Below are 25,626 nucleotides of genomic sequence, written 5' to 3' on the forward strand. Positions count from 1 at the left end.
TTGATAGTAGAGACTGACTCCAATGGCTCAATGAAGTTGTACTGTTTGTTGGTCAAGGTAGGGGTTTCTAAATTATTCATCCTTGAAGGGAAGTGAAAAATAAACTTTCACTTAAAGCGAATCCAAACACTTGAAACAACCCTAAAGGTCCAAAACCTTTGTTTTGTTGTTGTGAGCTTAATTTCCAGTTCTCTAGTGTCTACTTATTTAATCACTTATTCAGTAATAAAGTTTTAACTTGTGGATTTGACCTCAATTTCACAGAATCGATTGTGGTTCTTATCTGCTTAAAAGTGGAAAGATTTTCTCAGGCGGCCACAGCTACTATTGAAAAGGCAACGAAACAGCACTCAGGTGTGGCAGGCAATTCTATTTTCAGTGACCCTTTTCTCCCATTCTTTTTCTCTCCTACCTGCTGAATATTAGGAACTCTGACAATCTCTCAGAAATAGAGCAAAACGCTAAAGATAAAGTCCTGCTCATCCCACTCAGGAGTTTCCTAAGGTTTCATGTCCAGGTAATATTTCTGCCTGCTACTTAGTTATCTTTTGGTGAAATTTCAGAATCTGTTCCTCTCTGTGTGAAAGTATGTACGTGCACCTATTGAACCTAAGATGTATATTGTACAGGTACACACAACTTTTGTTATGCAGTTCTTTCCCGCTTTCAAAAACTTTCTTAGGGGCAGCTCACACAGCTAAGTGCTTTAAATTACAGTTTCTGACTCCAGACCCAGTGCTCTCGCCACTTCCCCTAATTGCCTCTATACAAATAATTACGTATGGGTCTCCTTAACACATTTTCTTCCTGTTCTAGGAACTGTAGCCATATCCTAGCCCCAAATGAATTTGAATACAGTGAGGCTTGATTTATTATTAAAAATTTTGAGTAAACTATTTTTAAGAGCAGTTTTAGGTTCAAAGCAAAATTGAGCTGAAAGTACAGAGATTTCCGATGTACCCGCTGCTCCCACACATGCATAGCCTCCCCTATTATCAATATCCCCCACCAGAGTGCCACAGTTGTTACAACTGATGAGCCCACACTGACACCTCGTAATTATCCAAAGTCTGTAAGTTTACACTGGCGTTCACTCTTGGTTTTGTACACTCTGTGGGCTTCGACAAATGCATCCACCATTACAGTATCATACACATAGTAGTTTCACTGCCCTAAAAATCCTCTGTGCTCCAGCAAGGCTAGATTTTTAAGGGCGAAAAGAGAGGGAAAGAAAAAAGTGTGCATCGCAGAGGCTTGACCCAACTCCCGAGCCGAGTTTGTCCCGAAGTTCAGCAGCTCCCGGCTGTCCCATCTCTCCCAGTGCGGCCCGGGTCAGGTTCCTCGTCTTTTTGTTTAAGTGTCAAACAAATGGGTTTCCTGTTGACACTGGAATATCGTGAAAGGGCAGGAAGAGGCCAGGCCACCTCCTCTTTGTCCTCTTCCTAACCCGTTTATTTATCTTGTACACATTTGTTTGGGTCCAGCGGGTGTTTCCAGTGTGTGTGGCTGTGGGGCGGCCTTAGGGGCCGGTAACCCCTCCCCGAGGAGGCGAGGCAGGGCCTGAACCCGCCCGATCCGCGGTGGAGCTCCGAGGGGAGGGGAAGGGAAAGAGGAAGGGGGAAGAGAGCCGAGTGGAGTGGGAAAGGCCAGGGATTTAGAGGCCGCCGGGCCGCCACAAAGAGGCGGGGAATCGGCTCGGCCAGCGCCCGGCCGCTGCCCCGCCGGCTGCAGGTGGAGTTCGCGGAGGTGGCCATTTCCGCAGCCGCCGCCGCCGCCTCCTCTGCGGGAGCCGCCTTCCCCCCGGCCCGAAGGTGGTTGCCCGGGGCGCCGGGGCCCGAGGAGTTCTGGGGCGCCGGGGCCGCAGCTCGCCGGCTATCCAGCGGCTGCGCCCCGCGCCTCGTCCATGGCTGAAGGCCGGCGGCGGGAGGACGAGGAGGAAGAGCTGCGCGAGCGCCGCGAGCTTGGTGGCCAACGCCGCGCCCGGGGCCGTGCGCTCTCGGGCCACTCGGCCGCAGGTGAGAGGCGCGGGCGCGGGGGACCGGGCGGCGGGGACCCTGGGCTGCATGCTCTGGAGCTGCGCGGGTCCTGCCCCGGACCGCGGCAGCTCATTCCCGCGTCGGGATGGAACCGCCACCTTTAACTCTCGGAGGCGAGGCCAGAGCCGGGGAGGGTGGCCTTTCCATCGCCATCCCCACTTTCCGGCCGAGCCCCGAGGAATATTCAGACCCGTCTCTGACTGCTAGTGGTCGTGCAGCTGAAACTCCAAATTTTCCGTGCACACTAAATCCAGGAGCTGCCGGCTTGGGACTTGTGGCCTGGGTGATGACCTATCTCTGGATGAGTCAGAGGCCAGTGGCCATCTCGGTGGACCACGATTCCTCCCGAGGGGTCTGCCAGCGCCGCCGCAGCCGGGTCAGAGCACATGCTCATAACTGAGTCAAATCTAGTTTCGGCGTCCCTTGAACTTCGGACCTGTGACACCCACCCGCCCCCCTCTTCTCCTCCGGCCGCTGAGCTCACCAGTTTTCGATAGGACTTGTTTTCGTTATTCGTGAGACCCTCCCCCACACAAACCGAAGTCCAGAACGTAGCATCCCAAAAGGCCATTCATTTGGGCTGAGAATCATTTCCGGGCCTATAATTACTTTATGATACTGTGTTTTGGGTACATAAAAGCGGCACGGATCAAATAGTTTGGCGCAGTAATGGAAGACTGAATAAGTATAGATACACACCCCTTCCCTCTTCCCGGGAGGCTTTTCAATCAAACATAATAGAGAGGAAATTCTTTGGCCTTTGATTCTAACCGGGTAATCCGAGTTATCTGAAAGCCAGAGGAAAGAACAAACCTAGGGGGACTGGCAACAACAGGGAGATAGGGAAGTGAAGAGAGTTCGAGAACGATTCACTGAGAGCCTCGTTAGGAAGTGGAATAGAGCGAATATTCCATGAAGTGGAGAAGATTTTCTGTGTGACTCCTTTAACCACTAAGAGAAAGTTGGAAAAATAGGGAAGATAGTGTATCTGTGCGGAACAAATAGAAAGTAGGATGAAAGGAAAACTTAAGAAGAACATCTTGAAGAAATGGTCCATTTGATGCCCGTAGTAGAATCTTGGAACCATAAAAATAATTCTCCATGCTCATTACTACAGCTTCTCATCAAAGTAAGGCATTTGGCTGTCTGTATGAACACCAGTTTTGAGCATAATTGGTAGTTTTGTTCAGTGTGAACCCAGACCTAGTGAAATAATGAATAGTTGCTGGGTATAAGTGAAGATTTCTCGCAAGACTACAATGAAAAAACTTTAGAAAGATACGCCGCCATTGACCTGTAGTTTTAAATAGGGTAGGCCAGCTTGGGTTCCTGTTACTTCAGCAGAAAGCGTCACTCGCACAAGAGACTGTGCAGTGAAGAACTATTTTGGCGTTCAGACTAGTTGTGATCCAGATGTGTGTTTATTATTTAGTTGCAATATTTGCATTTATTCCAAGGCTGGTGGAAATGGCATTTTGTAATTAGTTTTCACCAGTTCCCTAATTTCCCAAGGCTGGCAAAGACTTTTCTAGGTTCTTTGATAATATTTTGCTGAGACATGGCATTGTGTACTTTTTGCATTCAGTAATTGGTGTTTGTAGTTTTCTAACCATTTATATGCCCTTTTTTCATTAAAGGATGTGAGGACAATGATGTTATGGAATGGGTAAGAGGGTTAAATTTGTAATTTTTGGATTTATTTCTTTTGGAATAAATTATTTAATAGTTACATTTCTTTACAATCTGAGCTCCACTTCCCCCTTGTTAAACGTTGTTTAACATGCTTTTCAGACACCAACACATTCCTTACCAAGCTTGGGCATTTGTTAGTTATGTCTGTGCTAGGTGTTGCTTTCTTCCAAGTGAGAGGGTTTGAACTGACACAGAAGCTTCATGTTTTTTTCGCATTACCTTTTTAGTTTTTCACTTTTTCTGATCTCAATGCTCCATCCTTCCCTTGCCGTTTTACAGTCTAAAGATTTTCCTTTTCTTTGGTCTCACATAGCCTGATAACCATAAACCTGGGGTTTATGGACTTAAGGTAGTCTGTGAACTCCTCCTTTTCTCCCTGCTAAATTTTGGAGTGGTTGTGTAATTCCATTTATTTATTTTTATAACATACATACAAAAAAAAAAAAACAAAATTTGTAAACTATAAAGTTAAAAACTCTTGTAACTCATGCTCAAGTCAAGAAATAGTATATAGTCAGTTCCTTAGAAATGGAGTCCCATTCCTGCCAGATTTAGCCTCCTCTCTTCCCTAGAGGTTACCATTTTGTTTAACCTTTGTGATTATTTCCTTTTTTTTCCTGTACAGTTTTACCCTACACATATGTATCCCTATAAAATATTGTTTAGTTTTACCTTTTTAAAATCATATGAGTGGAATCATCCTGTGTTTTATCAACCCAACAGCAAGCAAGTAATGACTTGAGATTATGAAATGTCTGGAATGAGTTCTTTTCATTAAAAGGCCAACAGCCCCAGGCAGGTTCTGAGCACAGGACAGTCTTTGTAGGGCATCCTTAGAAAATAAGTGTGTGTATTTTTTAAATTACATTAAGAAAATTGGGTTCGATTAATCACAATTTCATCTTACAACAAAGGATGATAATTGATCTGGTGCTCACCTTCTTTATAAAATGTATTTGTTATGTTTCCCAGCTTTTAAAGTAATAAAATATCTTCAACATGATGCTAAAATAATTTTTTTGGCAGAATTATAGGCAATCAAATACTGAGGTCAATTCAGTGAAGGTTAATTCTTTTTTTTTTTAAGGCAGTCTCGCTTTGTCTCCCAGCCTGACGTGTAGTGGCATGGCCATGGCTCACTGCAACCTCCACCTCCCAGGTTCAAGCGATTCTTATGCCTCAGTCTCCTGAGTAGCTGTGATTACAAGTATACACCACCATGCCTGGCTAATTTTTGTATTTTTAGTGGAGATGGGGTTTCACCATGTTGGCCAGGGTGGTCTTGAACTCCTCCCACCTCGGCATCCCAAAATGCTGGAATTACAGGCATGAGCCACCTTGCCCGGCCAGCGACAGTTAATTCTGTAGCAGTTCATGATTCGTGAGATTAATAAGCAGACATAGGAAAGTAAATGAGGAGCAGAAAGTATTCCATTGTTTGGGTTTCATGTGCCGATGCAAAGGTGTCGTAAATCTGGTATGATGTGAAATATTTACTGTTGATGGTGGTATCCAAATAATGGCCTGACCTGACAGAGAGTGGTGATAATATGAAAGAACATATTACCACCAATATGAAAGTGGTGGTAATATGAAACACAGTACCTGAATTCTTGGAGTGTCTTACTAATCCACCAAATGCCCATCACAAATAAGGAAGAGAGAATGTGGGTACACTAATCCAGTGGTTCTCAAACTTTTGCCACATGTATCAGGCCTTGTACACACTCAGTATCTGGTCACTTGGACTGGAATGGGGCCTGAGAATTTTCATTTTTAACACATTCCCAGGTGATACTGATGCTGCTGGTTCAAAAGGATGAGGCAGTTTGCAAACTCCCATGTAATTAAGAAAGAAATCAGACCCCAACACTGATTGTTACATTCTAAGAAATAGTTCCTTATGCTAATTTGTCCTTTTTAGTAGATCAGATGAAAACCCGTGAGAGAAACATGGAGATTTCGACAGACTAACATGTAAGACTTAGTTTCCTTTGTGGGTTTCCTCAGTAGCTTCAAGGATTTCATGGTTGATTTATACAGCCTGGCATTTATGATCAACTTCATTTTTGTTTCTTGTTTTTTTCTTTGTGTTATTGATTTCGTATTCTTCATTTTATCTGCACAATTAAGATTGGTGTGTTAGTGCCACTGTGTTAGTGCTAGTTAGTGATAGCCAAGGGCAAGAAGTGGAGGCGGGGGGGAATAGGCAGATGAGATTGGGTGACCACCTCTTCCCAGTTTTCCAGGACTATTTCTGCTTTTAAAACAGAAAATTCGCCGGGCGCGGTGGCTCAAGCCTGTAATCCCAGCACTTTGGGAGGCCGAGGCAGGTGGATCACGACGTCAAGAGATGGAGACCAACCTGGTCAACATGGTGAAACCCCGTCTCTACTAAAAATACAAAGAATTAGCTGGGCATGGTGGCACATGCCTGTAATCCCAGCTACTCAGGAGGCTGAGGCAGGAGAATTGCCTGAACCCAGGAGGCGGAGGTTGCGGTGAGCCGAGATCACACCATTGCACTCCAGCCTGGGTAACAAGAGCAAAACTCCATCTAAAAAAACAAAAAACAAACAAAAAAAAAACCAGAAAATTCTAAGCTGGCCAACATGGCAAAAACCTGTCTCTACTGAAAATAGAAAAATTTAGCTGGGCATGGTGGCTGGTGCCTATAATCCCAGCTACTTGGGAGGCTGAGTCAGGAGGATTGCTTGAACCTGGGAGGTAGAGGGTGCAGTAAGCCCACATCATGCCACTGCACTCCAGCCTGGGAAACAGAGCGAGACTCTGCCTCAGGAAACAAAAACAAACAAGAACTGAAAGTTTCCATTCATGGAAACTCCTCAGTCCCAGGCAAATCAAGGATAGTCACCCTGGTGGAAGGATAGCTTGGGTAGGGGGAAGAAAGGAGAATAAAGCCTACTGACAATGTTGTTTATGCTAATATCCTGCTTTAGTCCAGATGCTTTTTTTCACTCAACAGTAAGTTTGTAAGATTTATTTGTATTGTTACATGTAGCTGTAGGGTTTTTGTTTTTGTTTTTGTTTTTGTTTTAAGACAGAGTCTTGCTCTGTCACCCAGGCTAGAGTGCTCTGGTGTGATCTTGGTTCACTGCAACCTCCGCCTTCCAGATTCAAGTGATTCTCCTGCCTCAGCCTCCCAAGTAGATGGCACTACAGGTGTGCGCTACCATGCCTGGCTAAGTTTTGTATGTTTAGCAGAGACGGGATTTTGCCATGTTGCCCAGGCTGATCTCGAACTCCTGACCCCAGGTGATCTGCCTGCCTTGGCCTCCCAAAGTACTGGGATTATAGGCATGAGCCACTGTGCCCAGCTGGTGTTTTTGTTTTCATTGTATAACTATATACCACAACTTTTTGCCTATTATTTTTTATTGATTTATTGGAGTTCTTTATTTACCCAAGAATCTCAACTTTTGTTGGTTTTGTGTGTTACAAATATCCTCTTCCAGTCTGGCTTACTTTTTCATTTTCTCTGTGGCTTCTTTTGATGTGGAAATTTTTCATTTTAGTATAGATGAATTTATGAATCTTTTCCTTTATAATTTATGTCTGTTCTTCCTCACCCTCATTAAGAACATGACTTCTATCCAAGGTCATGAAAATATTCTTCTATATCTCCTTTATTGTCCCCTAAAAGCTTTGTAGCTTTCCTTGGGGAGAAATGCTGTAGCTTCCATCAGATTCTCAAACAGATTTGAGAATCTCTGCCTGACATACAACATTTTAATATTATTTCTCCAAAGGGAGGATATACATAATTCTGGATCCTCCCCCCAACATCTGGAAGAGTAGGAGGCACATAATAGGGCTTATTAAATACTAAATAAATTTACTCTTTCTGTATTTTCATGTGTTTATTGTAAACCCTGGAAGGACTGATATAACTGTTCTCTGTTGTGCTTTGAGTAAACTAACTTGAGTATCATCAATACAAGAGCACAGAACATTCACTGTATTCATGGTATACCAGGTGCTTCTTTTTGTTATCACCTGTGAGGTAGGTATTATTTTCTTTATTTTATCATTGAAAAGACTGAGGATCACAAACATTTAAGCAACTTGTCCACAGTCCCCCAGCTAGTAAATACTAGAATGGTGATTTGAATGCAGGTTTTTTTGAAGCCCAAGTCCATGTTTTGTCAGGTAATCACACTGACTGCTAATACAAGTCAGTTACACAAGTCAGTTACTACTGATGCTCCACACATTTACACCTGCATGCTGCTTGCTGTATTTTAGAAGTATTTTACATTTATGTGATGCTTTTCTACTTCTGAAGGGCTTTCAAAACTGCATTCAGTTGGATTCTTACAATAACCTCAGAGAGAAGAGAGTAAGTTTTATTATTTCCCTTTTAAAGATGAGTAAACTGGCCGGGCGTGGTGGCTCAAGCCTGTAATCCCAGCACTTTGGGAGGCCGAGGCGGGTGGATCACGAGGTCAAGAGTTCGAGACCATCCTGGTCAACACGGTGAAACCCCGTCTCTACTAAAAATACAAAAAATTAGCTGGGCATGGTGGCGCGTGCCTGTAATCCCAGCTACTCAGGAGGCTGAGGCAGGAGAATTGCCTGAACCCAGGAGGCGGAGGTTGCGGTGAGCCGAGATCGCGCCATTGCACTCCAGCCTGGGTAACAAGAGCGAAACTCTGCCTCAAAAAAAAAAAGAAAAGATGAGTAAACTGAGACTCAGAAATGTTAGAAGACTTTTTCTAAAATTTCACAACTAGGTATAGCTGAACCTGTCGCCTTTTTGTGTGTTGCAAGTCGTAGAGTTTTTTTTAGTTGATTCATGTAATATGTCGGGTCATGTCCTCCCAGAGTTTGTGGCTTTGTCAAGTAAGTTAGATAGTTTTGAAAACTGCATTAGTTCTCTGGACCACCAGCTTACTGTTTTTTGCTATTAGAATTCCAAAGTTGTCTGATTTATTTTGAGAAAGTTATTTTAAGTTCCATAGAAACTACATATGTACTTACATGTTGTTTAAAAATCCTGTACTCATCATGTTCTATTTTTGAGTGAGACAGTCTCATTCTGTCGTCAGGCTGGAGTGGAGTGGCATGATCTCAGCTCACTGCAATCTCTGCCATCTGGGTTCAAACAATTCTCCTGCCTCAGCCTCCCGAGTAGCTGGGATTACAGGTGTATGTCACCACGCCCAGCTAATTTTTGTATTTTTAGAAAAGATGGGATTTCACAATGTTGGCCAGGATGCTCTCAATCTCTTGACCTCATGATCTACCTGCCTTGGTCTCCCAAAGTGCTGGAATTATAGGCATGAGCCACTGCACCCAGCCTAATCATCATGTTCTTTAAGAAGATCTGGGCTGGGCACGGTGGCTCACACCTGCAATCCCAGCACTTTGGGAGGCTGATGCAGTTGGTCACCTGAGGTCAGGAGTTCAAGACCAGCCTGGCCAACATGATAAAACCCCATGTCTACTAATACAAAACGTTTTTTAAAAATACAAAAAATTAGCTGGGCGTGGTGACAGGTGCCTGCAATCCTAACTATTCGAGAGGCTGAGGCAGGAGAATCACTTGTACCTGGGAGACAGAGGTTGTAGTGACAGAGGCCAGTTGACTGGCCAAGATTGTGCCAGTCTAGACAACGAGAGTGAAACTCCAGTCTAGACAAGAGTGAAACTTCATCTCAAAAAAAAAAAAAGGAAAAAAAAGGCCTGTCTAGTTCTCCTCATCACTATAATGTGTGCAAAATGGTGCCGAAAAATACTGGTAATACAAAGAGATATATAAAATAGGCTCCCTGTTTTTAAAGACTATGCCACAGAATTAGGGAAGGTGAGACTATTACACTTTATTTTTATTTATTTATATTTATTTATTTATTTATTTTTATTTTACTTTTTTTTTTTGAGGCAGAGTTTTGCTCTTGTTACCCAGGCTGGAGTGCAATGGCGCGATCTCGGCTCACCGCAACCTCCGCCTCCTGGGTTCAGGCAATTCTCCTGCCTCAGCCTCCTGAGTAGCTGGGATTACAGGCACGAGCCACCATGCCCAGCTAATTTTTTTTGTATTTTTAGTAGAGACGGGGTTTCACCATGTTGACCAGGATGGTCTCGATCTCTCGACCTCGTGATCCATCTGCCTCGGCCTCCCAAAGTGCTGGGATTACAGGCTTGAGCCACCGCACCTGGCGACTATTACACTTTAAAGAAGATAATCAAGACTATAAAGAATATAAAGTAGTACATGTCAATCTGACATAAGAGACACAGACTCTCTTGGCTCATGTTTTGGCTCGCCACTGGCTAATTTGGTGACCTTGGACAAGTTATCTAACCTCTGTGCTTCCATTCTTTATTTAATTTGAATAATAATAAATCCTATTGCATTGGGTTTGAAGACTAAATGAGTTAATTTATATAATGTCCTTAGAACATGGCCAAGCCCATAGCAAATACCTATAAAGTTATTAGCACCTTTTTTTTTTTTTTTTTTAAGAGACAGGGTCTCGCTATGTTGCCCAGGCTGGAGTGCAGTGGCTTTTCACAGGCATGATCCCACTACAGATCAGCACGGGAGTTTTGACCTGCTCCGTTTCCGACCTGGGGTGGTTCACCCCTCCTTAGGCAACCTGGTGGTCCCTGGCTCCCAAGAGGTCACCATATTGATGCTGAACTTAGTGAGGATACCCAATCGGCATAGCACACTACAGTCCAGAACTCCTGGACTCAACCTCCCATCTCAGCTTCCTGAGTAGCTGGAACTATAGGTACGTGTTACTGCACCCGGCCATTAGCACTTATTGTCTCCTTTTTGTTATTATTGTTAAAATATTTCACAGTTGAGTCTGCATTTTTCTTCACTTGGGAATAGTTATGAATTTCATGTTGGCCAATGAAAAAGAAGGTAAATCTGCTGTGTCATCATTTAATAATCAAATGTAGTTACTTTTCTTTGGAGTTCATATATCTCTTGGAAATATCTTAATTCTATAGGACTCCCAAAGACTGAGGCTAGTTCTTTCTTTTGTGTTTCTTAAGCCGTATGAATTACTCTAACATGGCCTATTAGTAATGTTCAGCTTTTCTTTTCTTTTTTTCAAGACAGTTGCCCAGGCTGGAGTACAGTGGCATAATCTCAGCTCACTACAACCTCCACCTCCCAGGTTCAAGTGATCCTTCTGTCTCAGCCTCCCAAGTAGCTGGGATTACAGGTGCCTGTGACCATGTCAGCTAATTTTTGTGTTGTTAGTAGAGACAGGGTTTTACCGTGTTGGCCAGGCTGGTTTCAAACTCCTGACCTTAGGTGATCTGCCTGCCTCAGTCTCCCAAAGTGCTTGGATTATGGGTGTGAGCCACTGCACCCACCAGTGTTCAGCTTTTCTGTATTGTCCACTGAAAGCTCATTATTGTGACATAATCAATTATGTTCAAAGTGATTTCAGCAAATCAGAGGTGAGCTGACGATCCTGTGACCTATTTTTAACCACGGTGCATCCCTTCATTCTGTTTTCTTTCCCCCTTTGGCACTATTCATCCAGCACTCCTATAACTTCACTGGCATATTATATCCTGGGGACAACATATTCACCGTTTTCCCTTAGGTCATTTCAGCTTTTCGTAAATGGTGCTTGGAGACTAATCCTTTGAATACTTGGTTCTAATCCCATCTGTCAATTAGCTTTGTAGCATCCAGCAGTTTTTAGCATCTTTCTGGGCCTTAGCTTTTGCTTTATTAATTGAAAGGATGAGGCTTCCAACTTTACATTTTACAATTCTAGAAGATGAGCAGAAAAATAACTTCTGACCTGGTTTACAGAAGTTTGCTCATGTGCTATGTTAGATCTTGGAGAGTTTCTCCTGGGCTCCCTGTGAACTGCTCCACTGGTGCACAAGAAGCCAAAGGGGCAAAGCTCAGGACAGTGTCTCCCTGGCGAGGGCAATTACATTGGCATAAGTTGTCTAGCATAACTTGTCATGCAGACCCCTTTCCAAGATAGCAGATTCCTTCACTGATAATGTGGCATCAATTATCATTATAGCACATCGATAACGTGCTATTTTGATTATAGCACGTTATCAATGTGCTATCAATTAATAGCAGCATTTCCTTCATTGCAATGCTGCTATCAAGAGGAAAATATGTGTCTGGTAGTTTCAGGGCATAGGGCAGGGTAAAGGTTGAGGAGGAAGCTTGGATAGCTTGACACAGGGCAGGCAGGAGAAGGCTCTGGCAGAGGCCTGGCCCCCTTGTGTGGAAGAAGCTGGAATGAGTCCTTGCTCCTCAGTGGCTGGAACTGTAAGCTTGTCTTTGTGGTGGGGATGGGCTTATGGGGGTGGGGGTAGGAGCTGTGGACCATTCTTTTCCTTCTTTTTTTCTTTTTAAAAATACAATGTGTTCCAAGTTATACCAAGGGGAAAAAAATGAATTGAAAAAAAATAAATTTAGAAAAATTTGTTTTTTAGAATTGTTTTGAGTTACAGAAAAATTGTGAAGATAGTATGAAGAGTTCTCATATACCCCACACCCTGATTATTAGCATCTTACATTAGTATGATAGATTTGTCACAATTAATGAACTAATATTGATATATGATTAGCTAAGCTCCATACTTGATTCAGATTTCCTTAGTTTTTGCTTAATGCTTTTTGTGTGTGTCTTGCAGTATCCCATGTAGGAGACTATATTACATTTAGTTGTCATGTCTCCTGAGGCTCCCCTTGGCTATGAGAGTTTCTGATTTTCCTTGATTTTGATGACCCTTACACTTTTGAAGAGTACTGGTCGCATGTTTTATATGTTGTCCCTCTGTTGAGATTTGTCTGATATTTTTCTCATGATCAGACTGGCATACGGTCTGATGGGTGTTTGAGAGGAAGATCACACGTAAAGTGCCATTTTTATCACAACTCAAGGGTACGTATTATTATCACGACTTATCTGTTGGTGTTGACCTTGATTACCTGGCAGAGGTAGTGTTCGTGAAGTTTCTTTGCTCTGAAGTTAGTCTTTTTGGCATTGGCGTCCACTCTCCCTCCTTCACTGCAAGACCCCATTGCAGTAGTCCTTAAAAAGAATTTTTTTAAAAAAAAGTTAAGCCTTTTTTCTCTCTTTCCATACGGTAGGAAGTAAAGAAAGTCACTATAGAGTAAGAGTTATGCTACACTTAAGGATTAAAGAGGTATGCTATACTGCTTTAAAGGTAGAGTATCTACATAATTTTTTTGGAATTATTTTGCATGAGAGAGGCCCATTTTTTTGTAGAAATGGGGTCTTGCTATGTTGTTCAGACTGGGCTCAAACTCCTGGGCTCAAGGGATCTTCCTGCCTCTGCCTCCCAAGTAGCTGGGATTGCAACCACACACCACTGCACCAGCGTAAATTCTTTAATACCCCCTTAGTTTGTTTGGTCTCTCCAAAGATCTGTTTAGGATTGTCTCTAGGCCCCCAGTTGGAGAATGTAAGCTCAATTTCTCCATCCGAACTCTGCCTAAAATACCTGATCTGTATGGATGTCTGGGAGATAATTTCATTTTATAATTAGAAAAGGCATGAAATACATTTGTCTGATTGAGGTGACCTATGACTAAGACTCATTTACACTAGAGTCCTCTGTCATCAGGTACAAATGACTAATAAATTCCTTTCCAGTTTTGGAAATGGAGAAGTTAGAGTAGGAAAGGAATTTGGAAAAGCACTGGGCTAAGATAATCAAATAACAAGTTAATATTTATTATGCACTGGGTGCTGAAACAATTCCAGTTGTTTTCAGTGTATTTTTCTCATTTAGTCCTCGTACCAATCCTGGAAAGTAGGTGTGACTGTTTCCTTCTCTTTTTTTTTTGTTTTTAACCATTTGTTTTTTTGAGATGGAGTCTCCCTCTGTCACTCAGGTTGGAGTGCAGTGGTGAGATCTCAGCTCACTGCAACCTCTGCCTCCCAGGTTCAGGTGATTCTCCTGCCTCAGTCTCCTGAGTAGTTGGGACTACAGGCATGTGCCACCATGCCCAGCTAATTTTTTGTGTTTTGATGAGAGATGGGGTTTCATTGTGTTAGCAAGGATGGTCTCGATCTCCTGATCTTGTGATCCGCCTGCCTCGGCCTGCCAAAGTGCTGGGATTACAGGTGTGAGCCACCACACCTGGCCTTTATTTATTTATTTATTTTTGAGACAGAGTCTTTCTCTGTTGCCCAGGCTGAAGTACGTTGGCATGATCTTGGCTCACTGCAACCTTTGCCTCACAGGTTCAAGCAATATTCCTGCCTTAGCCTCCTGAATAGCTGGAATTACAGGTGCACACCACCACGCCTGGCTATTTTTTGTGTTTTTGGTAGAGACAGGATTTCACCATGTTGGCTAGGCTGGTCTTGACTTCCTGACCTCAGGTGATCCACCCACCTCGGCCTTCCAAAGTGCTGGGATTACAGTCATGAGCCACTGCACCCGGCCCTGTTTCTTTCATTTAGCAGATGAGGAACCTGAGGCCCAGAAAGGGTAAATAGTCTCCTCAAGGTCACACAGCAAGTGAGTGACAGAATAGGATTCTGTGTCTTATACTCCTGGTTGCCTCTTTTACCTCATTTCCTCCTTTTTTAGTCAATGGAACCCCTGTATTTCTGGATGTGGCAGTGTACCCGCCTATGAAGCTGCTACTTCCATTCTGTTAATGAGATACAAGTAAAAGTTGTTGAGTGGCATTGCCAGGAAAGCTCTTTAAAGAGGGTTCCCGTAACTGCACAGAATACCCTTTTCCCCTTATCACCTTCCTCCCACGTCCTACCAGGAACAAGGCTGTGTAGCTCACAGTAGCCATCCTGGGCCATGTGGCTACTTTGAGGTTGAAGCCAAGCACTGAGAATGGTGGAGCAGAAAAACAGATGGCCTGCAGTCCCTACTGATAATAGAGTCACCATATGAGTTTTGATTGCTTGCCTGTCTCCTCCTTTATTGGGAAGGAAGGAACAAGAAATTCTAGCTTCTTTAAGTCCCGGTTATCATAGGCCTCAACTGGCAGCTGACGGCAATTCCTAACTGATAGATTCTAACTTGATCTTATTGTTTCCCTCCTCTTACCACCAAGCTGTAATATGCTTTGTTATAATGAAGTTACCCTAAGATCCCTAGATTCTTGTTGCTATTTTGTACTTTACTATAGTGTGACCTTGGACACATCGGTTAGGTTTTATGAGGCCCCTGCTCCACCATTTTTTTACATCTTTGGAATGGGACTTACTCATGCTCTAACTACTCTGAAGGCTCATTATGGGGGACATGCTTGTAAACTTCAAATGTTCATGTGTGATGTATAGTTTTTGAAGGTGGTTGTGGCCATCCTTGGGCAAGCTGAAGGGTACCAAAAAGGAAGCTATTAGAATATGAGTATAGTTTTCTGGTTTTGTCATTTTGCCTAGTGCCAACTTAATTCAGAATAAATAAATAGAAGCTGTGAAGGGAGGTGATGCTGTCCCTGCTCTGTTGCATTTGAGCAGATCAACAATTGCATTGCTGATGAGCCTTAGAATGCATGCCAGGGCTGCTGCACAGTACTGAGAGTTCATTTGTTTTCAATATGGCTGCCTTCATTATACTGGAGCTTTGTTTCCAGAAGATACATTAATCAAGGAATCATCATACTGGATGATAGTTAACTGCTTTTTCTCTGAGAGCTGGCCAAGAACAAAGGGCTCAGAAGAAAATGTTTGCACAAGATGTAGAGAATTAGTTTTTCTGGCAATAAATGTCAGCATTTCCAAATAGTCCTTTGGAACTAGTGCAGAGGTGTTCACATAACACTCAAAGTCCCCCAGCATAGGGCCACCCATGTAAATGATCCTGTCTTATCTTGCCACCACACCCTTTGCTTCTTCATTCCTTCACAACGACTCCCCTAGACATACACACTAGCTCAGTGGAGACTACTGGAGCTATCTGGAGATTACAAGGTAGATTCATTTCTTAGTTAAAGTGTAACTATTGCCAGTGGAGGGTGCGTCTGGAAGTGGTGTTCATTTGGGATAAGGAATGCAATTGCAAGTTTTAAAATGTGCACAGCTTGGGCAACAAAGCAAGACCCCCCATCTTTATAAAAAATAAAATAAATTAGCTGGGCCCAGTGGTGTGTGCCTATAGTCCCAGCTACTCCGAAGGCTGAGGCAGGAAGATTGCTTGAGCCCAGGTGTTTGAAGCTGCTGTGAGTCATGATTGCGCCACTGCACACCGGCCTGGGTGACAGAGCAAGATCTTATCTCTAAAATAAAATGTGCAAACTTCTATTTGAATATTACTCTTAATTAGATGCTTAATAATGTGACATGCCTTTATATCACAAGTAACATTTTATCTCCCACCTTGTTCCATTCCTGTTTCTTCTCCATAGAAAGTTTCATGAGGTATTCAATTTTGTAACATGGCTTGTTATTTCTTACCTCTCTGTAGCAGTGGGAACTCTAAAGAGTGCTTCTCAGACTTTGTCTACAGATCACCTGGAGATCTTGTTCAAATGCAGATATGATGTAGTAGGTTTTGGGTAGATTCCTTTGGATCAGCCTCCTGAGTAGGTGGGATTACAGGTGCTTGCCACCACACTAGGCTAATTTTTATATTTTTTAAGTAGAGACGGGGTTCCTCCATGTTGGCCAGGCTGATCTCAAACTCCTGATCTCATATGATCTGCCCACCTGGGCCTCCCAAAGAGCTGGGATTAGAGACGTGAGCCACTGCGCCCGGCCAACTCTGCATTTCTAACAAGGTCCCAGTGATGCTGCTGCTGGTGGTCCCTGGGTCACATTTTGAGTAACAAGGCCCTCAGTTGTCTCTTCTGTAGGGCCAGGCTTCTCATCTCTTGGCAGGACATCAGAATCAACTTCAAATCTTTAAAAAAGATGTGCTTGTGACCCTACCCTCAGATTTCCAGATTCATTACTTCTGGAATAGTTGCTGAGGAACTGGAATTTAAAAATTGTAAGTAAGGTGAGAATCACTAGCTTACTATCTTCTTTTAAAATGTGATGTTGATTGATTTCAGTGTGATTTCTTATAATTTGAACTGTTAGGTTTTTCCATCTTAAGTAATTCATGTTGTGTTAACTTTTATTCAAACAGAATAAATAGAATCCGCCATGCATTTTTCATTTCCCCCCTTTTTCAGCTTTGTTGAGGTATAATTAACAAATGAAAATTGAATATATTCAAGATGTACAAAATGATTACCACAATCAAGCTAATTAAAATATCCCTCACCTCACATAGCTATCTTTTTTTTTCTTTTTTCTTTTTTTTAATTGCATTTTAGGTTTTGGGGTACATGTGAAGAACATGCAAGATTGTTGCATAGGTGCACACATGGCAATGTGATTTGCTGCCTTCCTCCCGATCACCTATATCTGGCATTTCTCCCCATGCTCTCTCTCCCCAACTCCCCACCCCCTGCTGTCCTTCCCCTAATTACCCCCAACAGACCCCAGTGTGTGATGCTCCCCTCCCTTTGTCCATGTGTTCTCATTGTTCAACACCTGCCTATGAGTGAGAACATGAGGTGTTTGATTTTCTGTTCTTGTGTCAGTTTGCTGAGAATGATGATTTCCAGGTTCATCCATGTCCCTACAAAGGACACGAACTCATCGTTTTTGATGGCTGCATAATATTTCATGGTATATATGTGCCACATTTTCCCTGTCCAGTCTATCATCGTTGGGCATTTGGGTTGGTTCCAGGTCTTTGGTATTGTAAACAGTGTCACAATGAACATTTGTGTGCATGTGTCCTTATAGTAGAATGATTTATAATCCTTTGGATATATACCCAGTAATGGGATTGCTGGGTCAAATGGAATTTCTATTTCTAGGTCCTTAAGGAATCGCCACACTGTCTTCCACAATGGTTGAACTAATTTACACTCCCACCAACAGTGTAAAAGTGTTCCTATTTCTCCACATCCTCTCCAACGTCTGTTGTCTCCAGATTTTTTAATGATCGCCATTCTAACTGGCATGAGATGGTATCTCAATGTAGTTTTGATTTGCATGTCTCTAATGATCAGTGATGATGAGCATTTTTTCTTATGTTTGTTGGCCTCATATATGTCTTCTTTTGTAAAGTGTCTGTTCACATCCTTCGCCCACTTTTGAATGGGCTTGTTTTTATCTTGTAAATCTGTTTTAGTTCTTTTAAAATTCTGGATATCAGCCCTTTGTCACATGGGTAGACTGCAAAAATTTTTTCCTATTCTGTTGGTTGCCGATTCACTCTAATGACTGTTTCTTTTGCTGTGCAGAAGCTGTGGAGTTTGATTAGGTCCCATTTGTCTATTTTGGCTTTTGTTGCCAATGCTTTTGGTGTTTTGGTCATGAAGTCCTTGCCTACGCCTGTGTCCCGAATGGTTTTGCCTAGATTTTCTTCTAGGGTGTTTACAGTGTTAGGTCTTATGTTTAAGTCTTTAATCCATCTGGAGTTAATTTTAGTGTAAGGTGTCAGGAAGGGGTCCAGTTTCTGCTTTCTGCACATGCCTAGCCAGTTTTGCCAACACCATTTATTAAACAGGGAATCCTTTCCCCATTGCTTGTTTTTGTGAGGTTTGTCAAAGATGAGATGGTTGTAGATATGTTGTGTTGCCTCCGAGGCCTCTGTTCTGTTCCATTGGTCTATATCTTTGTTTTGGTACCAGTACCATGCTGTGTTGATTACTGTAGCCTTGTAGTATAGTTTGAAGTCCGGTAGTGTGATGCCTCCTGCTTTGTTCTTTTTGCTTAGAATTGACTTGGCTATGCGGGCTCTCTTTTGGTTCTATATTGTTTCTTACTATGAGGATACTTAAATTCTACTCTTAACAGCAAGTTTCAAATATAATACATTATTATTAATTATAGTCACCATGGTATATACTTGGCCCCCAGAACTTATTCATTTTATGACTAAACATTTATACCTTTGAACACCACCTCCCCATTTCCTCTACCCTCACAACTCCTGGTAACCACCCTCCTACTCTCTGGTTCTTTTCTCTTTCTTTCTTTTTTTGAGACAGTGTCTCGCTCTGCAGTGGCGCAGTCTCCATTCACTGCAACCTCTGCCTCTGGGGTTCAATAGATTCTCCTGCCACCGCCTCCCGAGTAGCTGGGGCTACAGGTGCATGCCACCACATCCAGCTAATTTTTGTAGTTTTAGTAGACATGGGGTTTCACCATGTTGGCCAGGATGGTCTTGATCTCTTAACCTCATGATCCACCTGCCTCAGCCTCCCGAAGTGCTGGGATTACAGGCGTGAGCCACCACACCTGGCCTCTCTGGTTCTTTTTTTTTTTTTTTAAATTTTTGAGACAGGATCTCACTCTGCTGCCCAGGCTGTAATGCAGTGGTGCAATCATGGCTCATTGACAACTTGACGTCCCAGACTCAAATGATCTTCCCACCTTAGCCTCCTGAGTAACTAGGACTACAGGGGCATGCCCTGCTAATTTTTTATTTAAATTTTTTTTTTTTTTTTTTTTTTTTTTTTTTGTAGAGGTAAGATCTTTCTATTTTGCCCAGGCCAGCCTCGAATTCCTGGTCTCAAGTGATCCTCCATTTTGGCCTCCCAAAGTGTTGTGATTACAGGCATGAGCCACTGTTTCCAGCCTATTACCTGCTTTTATGAGTTTGATGTTTTTAGTTTCCACATATAAGTGAGATCATGCAGTATTGGTCTTTCTGTGTCTGGCTTATTTCACTTACCATAATGTCCTCCAGGTTCATCCATGTTGTCACAAGTTGGAGGATTTCCTTCTTTTTTTCCTCTAAACAGGTTATTGCTCTGTCACCCAGGCTGGAGTGCAGTGGCATGATCACGGTTCACTGCAGCCTTGACTTTCTGGGCTCAAGTGATCCTCCCATCTCAGCATCTCAAGAAGCTGGGACTAAAGACTCTCACTACCATGCCCTCACTACCATGCCAAGCTAATTATTATTATAATAATTTTTTTGTAGAGATGCAGTCTCACTGTGTTGCCCCGGCTGGATTTTCTTCTTTTTAAAGGCTGAATAGAATTCCAGTGTGTGTGTATACATATGCATATATATACTTATTTATATACATATTTATATATATATGTATACACACACACCACATTTTGTTTATCCATTCATTTGTCATCAGACACTTAGGTTGTTTACATATCCTGGCTATTGTGAATAATGCTGCAGTGAACATGGGAGTGCAGATATCTCTCAGAGATAGTGATTTATTGGTCAGGTGCCGTGGCTCATGCCTGTAATCCCAGCACATTGGGAGGCCGAGATGGGTGGATCATTTGAGATCAGGAGTTCGAGACCAGCTTGGTCAACATGGCAAAACCCCACCTATACTAAAAATACAAAAATTAGCCAGGTGTTGTGGTGTGCACCTGTAGTCCCAGCTACTCAGCAGGCCAAGGCACGAGAATCACTTGAACCCAGGAGACGGAGGTTGCAGTGAGCTGAGATCCCACCACTGACTCCTGCCTGGACAACAGAGTGAGAGTCTCAAAAAAGAGAGAGCGAGAGAGAGAGAGAGATTTATTTATTTTGGACATATACCCAGAAGTGGCATTGCTGGATAGTAGTTCTGTTTTTAATTTTTTTTAATGAGGAACCTCCATACTGTTTTCCATGTGGCTATACCAATGCACATGTAAGAGTTTCCTTTTCTTCACATCCTTACCAACACGTTTGTTTTGACTTTTTTTTTGGTGAGACAGGGCCTTGCTATGTTGCCCATGCTGGAGTGTAGTGGCGTGATCATAGCTCACTGCAGCCTTAAACTACTGGGTTCAAGCAATCCTCTTGCTTCTGTCTCCTGAGTAGCTGGGACTACAGGTGTGCACCACCACACCAGGTTAATATGTTTTGTTTTGTTTTGTTTTGTTTTGTTTTGTTTTGTTTTGTTTTTGTAAAGACAGGGTTTTGCTATGTTGACCATGCTGGTTTTAAACTCTTGGCCTCAAGTTATCCTCCTTCCTCAGCCTCCAAAAGTGCTGGAATTACAGGCATGAGCCACTGTGCCCAGCTGACTTTCTTTTTGAGACAGTCTTCTCTGTCACCCAGGCTGGAGTGCAGCAATGTCATCTCTGCTCACTATAGCCTTGACCTGGGCTCAAGAAATCCTCCTATCCCAGCCTCCCAGGTAGCGGGGACTACAGGTGTGTGCCACCATATCCAGCTAATTTTTAATTTTTTTGTAGAGACTGAGCCTCAATGTGTTGCCCAGGCTGGCCTAGAACTTCTAGGCTCAAGTGATCCTCCTGCCTCAGCCTCCCAAAGTGCTGGGATTACAGGAGTGAGCCATCATGCCCAGCCTCTGGCTGACTTTTTGATAATAGCCATCCTAACAGGTGTGAGATGATATCTAATTGTGGTTCTGATTTATATTTCCCTGATGGTCAGTAATGTTAATATGGTCAGTAATGTTCATATACCCACTGGGCATTTGTATATCTCCTTTGAAAAAAAGTCTATTCAGGTCCTTTGTCTATTTTTAAATCTGTTTTTTGTTGTTGTTGTTGTTGTTGTTGTTGTTTATTTTTTTTGCTATTGAATAGTATGAGTTCCTTATATATTTTGGATATTAACCCCTTATCAGATATATGGTTTGCAAATATTTTCCCCCATTCCATGGGTTTTCTTTTATTGTTTTTTTTGTTTTGTTTTGCAGAAACTTTTTAGTTCCACCATGAATTTTATACAGGGATTTTAATCAACTCCTCTATTATTTTATAGTCTAAGTAGGCTCCACATAAAGAATGGTGTAGTGGGTTATCATTGAAGTAACTGGAAAACATTGTATGTGTTCATTGTTCTTTCAGCTTGCAAGAAACAGGCATGTTCACCTTAGCTGATGTAGGCTTATTGGAAGGATATACATGGAGTTGAAAGACATGGGAAATATGGCCAAGGGCAGTAGCTCACGCCTGTTATCCCAGCACTTTGGGAGGCTGAGGCAGGTGAATCACTTGAGGTCAGGAGTTTGAGACCAGCCTGGCCAACATGGTGAAAACCCATCTCTACTAAAAATACAAAAATTAGCTAGGCATGGTGATATGCACCTGTGATCCCAGCTACTTGGGAGGCTGAAGCAGGAGAATTGCTTGAACCCAGGAGGTGGAGGCTACAGTGAGCCAAGATTGCACGACTACACTCTAGCCTGGGTGGGTGACAGAGCAAGACTGTGTCGAAAAAAATAAAAGAAAAAAGAAAGATGCAGGAAATAGTTTCAGAAGGTATTTGAAAATGAGAGTAACTCTAAAAAACTTGACAGCAAATAGCTACTCTGGAGAACATTTTTTAATAAGTTGAGATGACTCTGTTGTCGCTTATGGTTAGTGACACTACAGTTTAGTGATATCTGCTTCCATGGCTTCTAAGGTACTGAATAACTGGCTGTCTTTTGTTTTTCTCACAGTCAGCCTCCCCAAGAAAGAGGTTCTAAGTAGGTTGGTCAGCCACAGTTCTGCACAGGATGGCCGTTTGTGGCAGGGTTCTTATGCCCATTTACCTTTGTGGTCTATGGCAAACCTACAGAGAGCTGCCTTTTCAGACCTGTCCTAGGTCACTTTGCTGGGGCAAGATGGTGGAGTTTTGTGGTACCCACATGCTCACCTGCATACTGGAAATGCCTGCAATTGCTTCTGTCTGATGGGTCCTAGTGCCTGTGGGGGGTACCTTGAGGTTTCTCAGAATGGAAAGAGGGTAGAGTTGGTAGGTTCCAGGAATAACCTGACCACTCTGACTTTCAGCAGTGTGAGTTTCCTGAAGGAAGAGGCTTACTTTTTTCATATCCCTCATAACTCAGAACAGTGCCTGGCACATGTGCTCAGTACGTAGTTGTCAAATAGGACAGGCTTGAGTTTTTAAATGGTTTAGGCCAGGCACGGTGGCTCACACTGTAATTCCAGCACTTTGAGAGGCTGAGGTAGGCAGATCGCCTGAGGTCAGGAGCTCAAGACCAGCCTGGTCAGCATGGTGAAACCCATCTCTACTAAAAATACAAAAATTAGCTGGGTATGGTGGCACATGCCTATAATCCCAGCTACTTGGGAGACTGAGCAGGAGAATCACTTGAACCCGGGAGGTGGAAGTTGCAGTAAGATTGTGCCATTTCCAGCCTGGGCAACAAGAGTGAAACCCTGTCTCAAAAAAAAAAAAAAAAAATGGTTTGATGTAGTCTTTATTTTTAGTTCGATTACATTTAATTCTAACTGGAACTCTTACGTATAAAAGATTGAAGGCACATCTCTCCTCTGCTCATGGCTTACCCTGTGGAGGGGAAACCATGTATGCTAATACGTAAAACTTCATGTTTTCCTGTGTCTTTCTTAATCCTGAGTACTTTAGATGTTTGTTTGCCATTTGGAGTCAATACAGCCGACCCAGGCTTTGCGCTGCTACACAGTTCATGGATGTCAAGTCTAGTGCCCAGAGGCCTCCCCAACTGTCCTCAGAGACAGCAAAGGGGCCCCGCAGGGCCTTGAACTCCTGAACACGATACCTTTCCTCAGGCCCCATGGGCACGCACCTGCCGGACAGATCTAGCGCCAGGAACTCTGGGAAGGCAGAGCCTCGGGGTTGGCGCCCTGAGCGGCCTGTCGGGCTTGCGTGGCTCCGCCATCTTGAGTCCTGATTAAATTGAATTTTGAAGCTTAAATGTCAATTTGGATATTTGACCAAAGAAAGCTCATTTTCAGGTACGGAGGGAGACACTAAAAAGATAGAAGTTGTCATTAGGTGTGATTGCAGCAGCTGCTGCTTTTTTAAAAAAGCCTCCGACCCTGAAAATTGTAAATAACGATGCGGGAAGGTGGATGATAAAGATATTTGAGAAAGAATCTGCTGGGTTAGTGACACAGGATGCAGGGCCTCAACATGAGGGACGAGTCCAGTGTTGCTAACATTTCGTGACTTGGAAAAAGGTAGTTGCCGTTTGACAACCTCTTTAGGAAAGAGACAATGACACTGAACATTTAGTATTAAACCTTAATTACAGCGCGTTTGCTATTAGTGTCAAATTTAATGACGAATACTTCTGTAGCATTTAGAACAAACCTTTCAATAGCTCTTTGAGCACGTGGGTTTTGCAAATCTTATAGAATGTAATTTGGTATTGCTCACCTCATAGGTTTCCAATGAATGTTTAATGAAGTTAATGAAGAATTGGGGCTTTAATTCCAATATTCTTTTTCTCCCCTCTGTTTTTGAGTCCCTAGCTTTCTTCTCCTTCCCTATCTAACTTGCTTCTGCTCACCTTCTCTCTTTTTTTTTTTTTTTTTGTTTGTTTGTTTGTTTGTTTGTTGTTGAGCCGGAGTCTCGCACTATCACCCAGGCTGGAGTGCAGCGGCACATGGTCTCGGCTCACTGCAACCTCTGCCTCCCGGATGCAAGCGATTCTCCTGCCTCGGCCTCCCGAGTAGCTGAGATTGCAGGCGCCCACCACCACACCTGGCTAATTTTTTGTATTTTTAGTAGAGATGGGGTGTCAGTATGTTGGCCAGGCTGGTCTCTAACTTCTGACCTCATGATCCACCCACCTCGGCCTCCCAAAGTGCTGGGATTAGCAGGCGCGAGCCACCGCGCCTGGCCCCAGTCCGTAGCTTTCTTACTTCTGTGGTAGATGTTTTTTAAAAGTACCAACTTTTTAGCATGTCTGAACAAAATATTTATCAATCATTTATTTAGTACGAAATATATGTCAGGAACTCATGTAATCCTCTTAACAAACCTGGAAGGCAGGTTCTTTTGTTATCCTGTTCTTAAAATGAGAAAAACGAGGTAAAGAGCTGGGATTTGAATCCCTGTAGTCTTTTCTTCTTTAATTTTTAAATTTACATACAGTAAAATTGGCTGCTTTTTGGTGAACAGTTATATGAATTTTATTACACATGTAGTTTCTTGTGGCAACTACCATAGTCGCCGTACAGAACAGTTCCATCACCTGGAAATTCCCTGTGCTGCCCTTTGTCGTCAGACATTCTCTACATGCCTTTCTACTGGCAAGCATCTATCTGCTCTCTGTCGCTATAGTATTGCCTTTTTGGCCGGGCGCGGTGGCTCACGCCTGTAATCCCAACACTTTGGGAGGCCGAGGCAGGAGGATCACGAGGTCAAGAAATCGAGCCCATCCTGGCCAACATGGTGAAACCCCGTCTCTACTAAAAATACAAAAATTAGCTGGGCTTGGTGGCGCCCCAGCTACTCAGGAGGCTGAGGCAGGCGAATTGCTTGAACCCGAGGTGGAGGTTGCAGTGAGCCGAGATCTTGCCAGTGCACTCCAGCCTGGTGCCTAGTGACCTAGCAAGACTCTGTCTTAAAAAAAAAAATTTGCCTTTTCTAGAATATTAAATAAATGAATTCATAAACCTCTGAGACTGATTGCTTTACTCAAGAGAATGCCTTGGACATTCATTCATTTTGTTACTATATCAATAGTTTGATCTATTTTACTGCTGAGTAGTAGTCTATTGTGGGAATGTACCAGTTTGTTTATGCATTTACCTGATGAAGGATATTTAGATAGTTTTCAGTGTTTAGTGATTATGAATAAGCTGCTATAAACATTCGTGTACAGGTTTGCTGGGTCATATGGTAAATACATGTTTAATTTTATAATAAATTTCCAAACTGTTTTTCCAGAGTGGCTATCTTATTATGCATTATCAGCAGCAATGTTTGAGAATTCTCATTGTTCTTTATTCTCACCAGCACTTGATGCTGCTAGATTTTTCTAGTTTTTGTTTATTTGTTTGTCTTTAGCCATTTTAATAGAGGTATAGTGATATTTCATTGTGATTTTAATTTGCATTTTCCTTTTGGCTAATGATATTGAGCATCTTTTCATATAGTTAATTGCCATCCATATGTCATCTTTGGGGAAGAATGTTCAAGTCTTCATACGTTTAAAAAT

General features: G+C 42.8%; 1 protein-coding gene across 4 annotated transcripts in view; it reads left to right on the forward strand.

Moving 5' to 3' along the window:
- Nucleotides 1–1,489: 1,489 nt before the first annotated feature.
- Nucleotides 1,490–25,626, forward strand: part of SH3D19 (SH3 domain containing 19) — a 217,007-nt gene continuing 192,870 nt past the window's right edge. Inside the window, exon 1 of one of the 4 annotated variants that reach the window (XM_074396829.1) lies at nucleotides 1,490–2,015. In XM_074396829.1, the coding sequence (XP_074252930.1) occupies nucleotides 1,904–2,015 (112 nt within the window). In that variant the 5' untranslated portion in view covers nucleotides 1,490–1,903. The remainder of the gene's footprint in view (nucleotides 2,016–25,626) is intronic. The other 3 variants (XM_010338609.2, XM_074396830.1, XM_010338611.3) reach the window with 3 other exon arrangements.

Source organism: Saimiri boliviensis, chromosome 3 (assembly GCF_048565385.1).
Source record: "Saimiri boliviensis isolate mSaiBol1 chromosome 3, mSaiBol1.pri, whole genome shotgun sequence".
NCBI lineage: Eukaryota > Metazoa > Chordata > Mammalia > Primates > Cebidae > Saimiri > Saimiri boliviensis.